Source organism: Poecilia formosa, unplaced genomic scaffold (genome assembly GCF_000485575.1).
Source record: "Poecilia formosa unplaced genomic scaffold, Poecilia_formosa-5.1.2 Scaffold345, whole genome shotgun sequence".
NCBI classification, from domain to species: domain Eukaryota; kingdom Metazoa; phylum Chordata; class Actinopteri; order Cyprinodontiformes; family Poeciliidae; genus Poecilia; species Poecilia formosa.
In genome coordinates this window covers 1-9,958 of record NW_006800284.1, presented here as the reverse complement: position 1 = coordinate 9,958, position 9,958 = coordinate 1, and the positions used below count along the sequence as shown (strand labels likewise).

Sequence of the window (9,958 nt, the reverse complement as noted above, 5' to 3'; positions counted from 1 at the left end):
CTGTTAGCTTAGCTACCGCTGCTAGTAGCTAAGCTAACAGCGGAGGTTGATTAGCCAGTTCTACTGATGATCGGTCAGAGTTGGTGTTAGGTCGCCTGTTTTCATTTTTTAACTGAACCGAAACACTGAATTTCTCATCACATCTACATGTTATGGTTGTCGTAGCTAGCATAAGTCCTGCTTTCCTCTCCTTTGCATTTTTTCTTAGTTAAAAGTTTTTCCTGATGTTGCTAGTTTTCGCAAAGCACTGCGTCCCTTTTTCTTATATATTATCAGGCCTACATTTAAGATTTAGCGTGTAATATTGATAACTTAACAGAAAAAAAAACAATGGTAGTCATTGTCAGCAAGCAGTCACTGGTCTTGTATGAAAATTAAATGTGTAAGAACAAAAAGGAAAGAGAAAACTGTAATGAGAAACTGAAAACTGATTTCCACAAAATAATTAATTTAGGTAAAAAATTATGCAATTTACCAGATTGAGGTCTAGGCTTTAACTAGGTCACTCCAGAACTTCCACTTTGTTGTTTTCAAGCCATTTAGTTCCAACTGGACGCTAGAAACAAAATATTCTCTTAGATTTCTATATATCTTACTGCATTCATTTTACCTTCACTTATTTAATATGGTATTTATTCATTAATATTTAGTCTTTTTTTATTTTTAGATAAATCAGTTTTCACTTTAACATTGAAGGGCTTTTGGTACTTTTTTAATTTTAAAAAATAATCTGTGAAACCAAATAAATGGGTAAAAATATTTAATGCATTTATACAAAATATTTGTTTTTGTAGAAAATATGTCACATTAAAGTTGGAAAGCTTTTTTATGGATTTTGTTGCTTTTCTTACATTTTTTCAGTACAGAAGCTGCCATTTCTAATTATGTGTCTCAAAGTGCAGCTGTGTAATATGTATTGCTTTGTTTTATATGAGTAGACTGAAAGCTTACATAATTTCCCTTTCATTTTTTTATCACAACACTCATGGATCATTGTGTTCTGCTGATGTGAAGATGATTTTGACTTTTCAAACAGATTATGTTCTGAGCTGAAGTCCTTCATACCAGGAGACAGTAGCCTGTGAGATTTATTTTTATTTTTTAAAGTCAGGCCTCACTGGGTTTGTCATTTCTTTTGATGTCATATCATGCAATGACATTTTAAGGTTAGGAACATGCGCCGTTTTTGAAAGACATCACCAGAAACTGAATCAAATCCGACATTTTATCAAAAGATCTGATGGGTCAGAACTGTGGAGATCAATTGAAAATAATAGCAAAGAATAAATTTTATTCATAAAGAGCAAAGTGAGAAATGAGAAGAAGTGACAAAATGTCTGCAGCAACAACTCTGAGAAAATCATCCCAGCTTTGATTGGGATGTGAGTAAAATGCATAAATTAGCATTTCTTCAAATAATCACCACGCTTAAAAAGAAATCCAGTTTTAGTAATGCTTGGTGATTTGTTGTAACATTTAGAAATTTGGAGCTTCTCTTTTCAGACACTGTTTATGCATGAATAAATTTACATTCTGGTTGCGTTTTTATCTGCTGTGTCCAAAATATATTCAGCTTTCACTTAAGAAAATATAAAAATAAAAACACAGACTGTATAAACAAGGAAATATGAAAAATAAAGGCTTCATCTGAAAAAACAATTTATACTTAATACCATGTTGGATCTGTGCAGGCTGAAAATTGTTTTTTTCTCTTATTTATCGCAATCTGTCGCAGTGTTGGTCAAAATGTGAGCAAACCATGGTGACTGAGCTTTTACAGAAATCAATAAAAAAAACTAACATTGTGAAATCCATGACTTGGTGACAGAATAATGCATAAAACTTTACAGGAATGCAGAACTTATAAACGCTTTTTAAAAATTACCTAAACTTTTTAAGACAACAAAAAAAAATCAGATACTTTATTTTTATACTAAAATACTAAATTATGTTTGAAAAAAAGTGAACAAGTCTGACGCATTTTGTAAAAAAGTTTATTTTAATGATGAATTTATTGTGAAATATTTATAAAAGATGTAATTACCTACAGTTGGTTTTGGTTTCAAAAGGTTTATGCGCAAAAGACACGTTTCTCCTGTCTGAATTTGTTTTGATGTCACGTCACTGTTCTTTTTATTTTTTAAGACAAAACTTGCCCTTAATATTATATATAAATTATAATTTTTATATGTTGTCTGTCTGATTACATATTTTTACAAGTTAAATCAGATTAATCAGTATCAAATGGATTACTAGTTTATTGAAGCAAAAAAAAATATTTGATCCAAAATTATCTTTGTTTTTTTTATTATTTTTGTTTTTTTTACAAATTTTATTGCACTGAGACACAAACCTTCTGCACTGAAAACAGATTTAAAGTTTGAAAGTAACATAGTACTCTCCTGCTGCTACATGCATGTTTGCAATTTTCTCTAAAACCAACTTCATTTAGTTAAAATGACACTTTTCTTATGAGTTTGGAGGGAATTGAAGCCTGTTTTGATTGTAATTGCCATAAAAAGTTGTAAAACATGGCTGCAGAACAACAGGTTATAATCACAATCAGAACTTCAGTTTATTCAACACAAATGACGTAGAAGTCTGCATCCATAAAGATTAAAATTACACCTCTGTGCAGAGTTTGGAGAAATGACAGAATGAAGTTCGTGTAAAAGAATCATCAGTTTGATTTACTGCTAAACATGGCAGATTCTGATGCTGGCAACCGAAGACGCTTTTCCTCTTTCTGCCTTAAATGCTTGGCAGGTTTTTTCAGCAAACGTTTGGCTGATGAGGAGCAAAGGGGAGCAATCCTCCCAGCGTCAGCAAACTTACTTTACATAAACAGCGCAGGGAGTCAAACGCTCCCACTGGGAAGGTTTGGAAGTGTTTGGGGTGAGCCTAATTAAATTTAAGGGCATAAATGGGTAGCTAAAGACACAGAACATGTTGGAAAAATGGTAAAAGCTTTAGTATTTGCTAAAAAGAAGTGTTGCAACCATTCTGATTAAGAAAAACCAAAGCAATATAGAATGAAAATACATTTACTAACTTGTCCATTCACAAGAAAAGAAAAGGTGAAGAAACATATTTTGGATTTTTTTTTAGTATAGCTGCATTTCCACTGACAATATAAAATTGTGCAATTTCACTGCAGAAACAAACATTTGTTATCCAATAGATGTAGCTATCCAGATGCGCTAGCACAGCTCATCAGAACAACAGATTTTACAAAAAGAAAAATAATGTGGAAAAAAACAGAAAATCTGACCAAAGAATTTTAAATGTAACATATTGAGTCATATTCCAAGGGCACTGCGCCGTTTCCTAGCAACCCCAGCCGAGCCCAGCCTGTTACCTAGCAACCCAAGTGGAGCTCCAGCATGTTTGGTTGGCTGCCATTTTTTCACTGTTTTGCTTTGTTGTTGATTTACTATTCAACAGCCATCATCAATAAAAGTATTTTTGGTCTATTAAAAATATTTTAGCATACTTGAGATAAGACAAACTAACTTACAAATAACTTTTCAGCTTGTTTTAAGTAAATAATTCCTTAAAATTGCTGAAAAAATTCTTGTTCCATTGGCAGATTATTTCACTTATAACAAGACATTTTTCTTATAATATAAATTAAATAATCTGCCAGAGCCTTTTCATCACTATCAAGGGATTATTGACTTAAAACAAGCTAACATAACTTGCTGAAAAGTTACTTGTAAGTTATATTTGTTTCATTTTAATTGTGAAAATATAATTACACTATAGTGTAATTATATTTAACTAGACTAAGAATACTAAGATTTCCTGTTTTTGCAGTGCATTTCTTGGGAGCTGAGTCTAAATGCCAAGTTTTTTCAGTAAAATCCGATGCTACATAAATGTGTTCTATATTACACGTTTTTCTTCCTCCTCCTTCATCTTGTCCGTTGACTCGAGCTTTTGTTCTCCTTGCTGCTGTTTGCAAATCTGGTTTCTCCAGGCCACTCCAGGGTATTGTTGGTGTTTTGATTTGAAAATCCTCTTTAACAAGGTCAGAAATCTGCTTTGTTCCTTTTTCCTCTAAAATAAGAGCGTGTTTAAAATGGAGTAGCGAATTCTGCTCTCCTCTCTGAACCAGCTTGCTCTGTAATTGCCCCTCTTGGGACTCAGGCTTCATTTATTGCCCAGTGAGGAGGCAGAATCTGCTGCAGAATAAGTGAAACAATTGAAGGTATCTTAGAAAACAAACTTCTTTTTTTTTTTTGTCCTGTTATGTCAACAATCTGTCCAATCCGCCATTAAAACAAAGTTTTCAAGTTGGTTATGTAAAGATTTTAATCCACTGTTTCAATGTAATTGCATGGAGTTACAATCAAAAGAAAGAAGCGAGGCTTTGATTCGTTAAAGCGACATGTATTGACTAAACAAATCCCTTTTCACCCACTGGGTCAATTGCTTGTCCAGATTTGCATATTCATTTTCCTAGATTGCGTCGTCTTTCATGTTTGAAGCCAACTGATAAGGATGTTTTGGTGATTACATGTTGCAGGAAGAGATATTTAAACAAACCCTCACCCATCACACAATACACTACAAGATAATATTCATAATTTTAAGCCTGCTAAGATTGTCCTTTGTTCCTCCCTGGAGTCAGCATGCTGTTTCTCTGTCATTATGCACAGTAGGATTGTCACTTTTTCAACACGATACATTCAAATATATACTTAACGGTGGAGTATCATGTATTTTTCAGGCACATAATTCCATTTTGTTGCACATTTAAGTAACTATTTTACCTTTAAATATGACTTTCTAATTATGCGTCTGTCTGTTTAAGAAACTCTTGCTCTTTCTGAAACTCTGCCTTCAGGAAGTCATCTCAACATGGCTCCCCTATTAACCCTCTACTAACTGTGGTGAAGCATATGTTTTTTTGTAGCATTGTTTTATTTTCCAAAGATTTAAAAACAAAAATCCACCAGAAAACTAAAAATGAGTCATTGTTTGGGGCTTTTGCAGGTTAATGATCTAAAAAACATAACCAAACCAACAAACAAACGGCTCACCAAACATAAAACCAACCATCTTCCATAGAAATCTCAGTCCCCAGACCGACATCCAATAGAAAACCTTCGCAGTAATTTGTTTTTTGTTTATTTCTAACATGAACTTTTTTGGCATTTCAGGCATTCCATACAGGGAAGCTGGATCCCTACATGTGCCAGCACAGATTTGCTCCACAAAAAATACATCTAATCATAAATCCTAATTTGATTGAATTTATTAAATCAAGACAGGATCCATCGTTAAGTAGGCGTCCCACACTGATGTAATAATAACCTGCGCTTGTCTGACCTTCAAGTTTGACCTTCAGCCGCTGGGATTATTTCTGTCTCTCTTCAAATCACCTTTGCAGTGATTAGAAGAGCAGAGAGAATAAGTTAGGATGCAGAATTTTGAAGGATTTAGAGGGATTATGCAGGTAAGAGCCATCTAATGAAATGTCAAAGAAAACAAAGAACCATTTATGAAGATTCTCACTCATCCAGGGGACGCACTGCAAAAAATACAAATATTACCAAGTATTTTCATCTAGAATCCAGTGCAAATGTATTAGTACATTTCAAATAAGACAAAGCTAACTTTTTAAGATGATGGGAGCTTGTTTTAGGTCAATAATTCCTTAGTATTAATGAAAAAACAGGAAAAAACTAAAATCAAGCAAATAAAATTGTCTGATATTTATTGTAGATCCAGAATTTTGAAGGGATTTTTTACGACGGCATATTAGAGCCTTTGAAGATTAAATAAAAGACTAAATTTCCACCAATAAATCAGAAACTCTGTGATTAATCTAAGAAATTGTCTAGAAAAAAATTTGAAAATAAAATTTCGACATTTGAAATTCAAAATTGTTTACTAAATTTCTATTAGACTAAAATTTTGATTTTTTTTTGGCAAAATTTCCTTGTTTTTTTATAGAAAATGTCTGAGATTTCTCTGAAAAATTTCTGGTTTTTGGAAGTAATTTACTATTACTGAATTTTGTGATTAATCTCATAAATTTTCTAGAAAACTTGGAAATTTTACAAAAAAACATTTGAATTTCAGAGATGTTCATGTTTTTTGTAGAAAATGTCTGATAATCTAAAAATTTATTTGTTTTTCTACCATGTTTCCTTATTTTTTCAAGAACATTTCTGAGAATACTCTCAAAGTTTGTTTTTTTTCTTGGAAGATATTTACTACTTGTTACTACTTTAAGTTTTCATGTTTGCTGCATTAAAACAGACGTCCAGTTTTCAGTTTCTTTTGGGCTCGACTGAATAAATTTATTTTCAGTTACAAGAACAGGATTTGGGTCATTTTGTTTCAAAATGTTCTCTATGTATAGTCAAGTTTAACAAAGAATAAAATCTGATTTGGGAGCTGCAGAGTCGGCTTTTCAGTAAAAGTCTCTTCATTGGTTATAAAAACATAAAACTTGGTTATAAAAACACAAATACTTTTTGTTGTACTTTACTTTTTCCTGTGTAAAAAAATTACAGAATTTTTACTCTGATTATAAATTAAAAGTCTCCATCTGCATCTAATTGGGCCAAAATTTGTTTCATTTCTGAGTTGCAGTTGGCCGCTCTGTGGACACCTCTGGTTTAATCCGTCCAAATCCTCTGAATCACAGTTTAGCTCAATAAAACGGATGAAGCTGTGAGGAGCAGTGGTGCTGCACAAAGAAATGGTTGGCAGCAAACCGCCACAATTAGCAGCTAAACAGACATTTCCCTCAGCAGCAGGCGTCGACTAAACAGAGGTAAAAGCAGAGTAAATATTGAACCTTCAGCAGGTGGAGCATGCTAATGCTAATGCTAACGTTTCATGACTTGATACTAAATAAGTTACTGGATGCTAACAAGTTGTTTACAGCTACAAACAACACTAAAGGAGGGTAGATTTTTTTTTACAAAAGTGGCACTCTGTCAACATATTTCTACTCATGTAAGAGTAGAAATACTTCATAATAAAATTACTCAAGTAAAAGTAAAAAGTACAGCGCAGTAATGAGTAATTTTTTTTATTAATTTTTTAAAAAGTATTTTTTTTTCTTAAATTAATTTAAAAAAATAATTAAAATTGAGGAAAAAGTTCTAGTTATAAGTGAAATAATCTGTAATATATTTTAACTTATAAATGACTTGCATTTATAAATTAGGAAAAAACTGGCAGATTATTTCACTTATAACTAGAACTTTTTCCTCAATTTTAATTCATTTTTTAAATTATTTTTTTACTTGAAACAAACTCCTATATCTTACTAAAAAGTTATTTTTAAGTTAGTTTCGTCTTGTAGTTTATTTATAGCAAATTATGAAACACTTAATCCAACTGAACTGAAAACTTAACTGGCTGTTAGTATGTAAATAATAATGTTTTATAATAAAATGTACCAAAAAGTTAAAACTTTAGAAAGAAAAAACGCTTTATTTCCGTGTTTCAATGAGTTTCAGATGCAAAATAATTGTAATGATCAGTTTTTTTTAGATTGCTGCCGTTAATCTCTGCTGTTAGTAAAACTAATGGCTGAAAACCCAGTAAGTGTTTCATTTATCATTTTCTCTTCCTGGTTTTATTTCCGCCTACTCCCTCTGCGTCTTGTTCTTGTTCTCCCAGAGTAATTGATGCGATTTGAGCTCTGCCAAATGTAATCTTCTTTTAATTAAGTCGTGCTGGAAACGTCACTTTCAGACTCTTTCTTCTTCTCATTTTTCTTGCTGTCTTATCGTCTTTTACATGATTTGGTGTCATTGTTTACATTATCTCAACTCTTTCCTTTAACTCTGTGCATCTTTCACCTATAATCTACTCCAGGGTTGTCCAAAGTGCGGCCCGAGGGCCATTTGTGGCCCTTTGGCTGATTTTGTGTGGTCCCCAACAGCAATTCAAAAATTATACAAATTTAGACTTTTAATTTGTAATTAGGGTAAAAATTATTACCAGCATAATTTTTTTACAAAGGAAAATGTAAAGTACAACAAAAACTATTTGAGATTTTATAACCAAGAAACGTTTACTGAAAAAACAACTTTGATTTTCAGTAAAATCAGCTTTTATTCTTTATTAAAGTTAGCTAAACATAGGAAGCGTTTTGAAAGAAAGTGACCCAAATCCTGTTCATTTTACTGAAAATAAATTTATTCAACTGAACCCAAAAGAAAATGAAAACTCTCTTTCTTTATGAAACGTGCAAATCATAAAAAGTAGGAAATTTCTGCCAAAAATTTCAGAAAGTTTGAGAGTAATCTTAGACATTTTCTTTAAAAAAAAAAAAAAACAAAACAAAACAAAAAAAACAAGGAAATTTGACAGAAAATAATTTAGATAAATATCAGAAATTTTTTGCAAAAAAAGTGAAAAGTTCTGAATTTCAAATGTTGGAATTTTTTTGAAGACAATTTTCAAGAAAATGTATAACTTTTTGGCACTTCTTTTTTTGTCAACGTTTGCCCTAAAACACAGTTGTAAAAATCGCTTCCCAGTTTTGAATCTTTAATAAATATATTTCTTTTCGCTCTGCGTCTCCTGCATTAAGTGTTTTGTTATTTTCTCTCCCATTTCTGACATGATGTAGCCTCTGCTAAGTGTAATCTTCTTTTCATTAAGACGTGCTGAAATCGTCACTCTCAGTCTGATGTTATGCTTTCTTTTCTTGCCCTCTTATCATTTTTATCGACTTCGCCGTCATTGTTTTCATTATCTCAACTCTTTCCTTTAAATCTCTCAAACTTTCATCTACAATCTACTGACTCATTCCTGTTTTTTCTGCTTTTGTCTCTGATTTCTCCTCTGCTGTGCTCCGTCCGTCCTTTCTCTGGCGCTGCAGTCTCAGCACCACGAGGAGGAAAAGCGAGCGCTCAGCCGGGAAATCATTGTTCTCAACAATCACCTCATGGAGGCAAAGATCACCATCAACAAGCTCAGAGAGGACAACGTGAGTAAGCGCCTCCCAGGAACTGATTTCCGCAGATTTGAGTTTTCTGAATGAAACATTTTCCAGCTTCGCCACGAATTAAAAACCCACCTACTGCATATTTTTGGGAGGGGACATATCTGCGTTTTCTTTGCTTAGTCAGTGATTTTTTTGGAAGCAGAAATAACAACTCTTCAAAAATCTGCTTCCTCCCTCTCACTATTGATGCTTCAAGTCGTCGCCACTGTATTTCTGCTGCATCCTGGATATTTGTGCTTCAAGGTGCCACAGCAGATAGAGGAATTAACTCTAAGCCACTGGGTGTTTTATAGTGATTATACAGAAATCAATGAGCTTCCTCGGGGCGGGGAGAAGTCGGAGTCTGATTCTCAGCTCAAGGGCACATGGCAATCTAGTGCCTCGCTTTCTTTGAAGTGATTTTACTGGCTTTCAGTGTGCAGCCTCTAAGTTCGGTTGGGTCTTTTTTCCTCCCTCTTTCTCCTCTATGGCCCTTATTAGCACTTCTGAGGTACATAGCACTTTGCCAATTCCCCTCGATCCATCTGAGCCAGCAGTTAGGCAGACATTTCCTCCAGAGGAAGAGTGCAGAGAGAGGGAGACGTGCAATGCTTTGACTCCTCGTAGATTGCTTCTGATTTATTTTTGTCAAACTCGATGCTTTAAATGGGATCTTTTATGTAAAATTCACATTTTGGATGTTTTTATTCTTCCATTTGGGTCCTAGTATGTTTTTTAGAAGCAGTTAAGTGTTTTAATAAAATCACCCGATTAGCTTTTTGGTGACTGGAAAATGAGCGGTTTCACAAACCTCCTGATTGGTAGGTCATGCTTCGCCATTACCTAGCAACCAAACTGGAGCTTCAGCACAATTGGTCAGCTGGTTTTACTGCTCTACACTGCAAAAATACAACATCTCACAAAGCATTTTTGGTCTAGTTTCTATGGCAAATATTTGGTTGTTTTTTAGAAGCAGTTAAGTGTTTTAATAAAACA

At 33.3% G+C, this 9,958-nt stretch overlaps 1 protein-coding gene across 1 annotated transcript in view; it reads left to right on the top strand.

The window, feature by feature from the left end:
* The window catches only part of LOC103153298 (uncharacterized), a 40,682-nt gene extending 30,822 nt beyond the window's left edge, over positions 1–9,860 (top strand). The window contains exon 5 of the mRNA XM_016661842.1: positions 8,858–9,860. Coding sequence (XP_016517328.1) covers positions 8,858–9,019 — 162 coding nt within the window. The 3' untranslated portion in view covers positions 9,020–9,860. The remainder of the gene's footprint in view (positions 1–8,857) is intronic.
* The last annotated feature ends 98 nt before the right edge of the window (positions 9,861–9,958 follow it).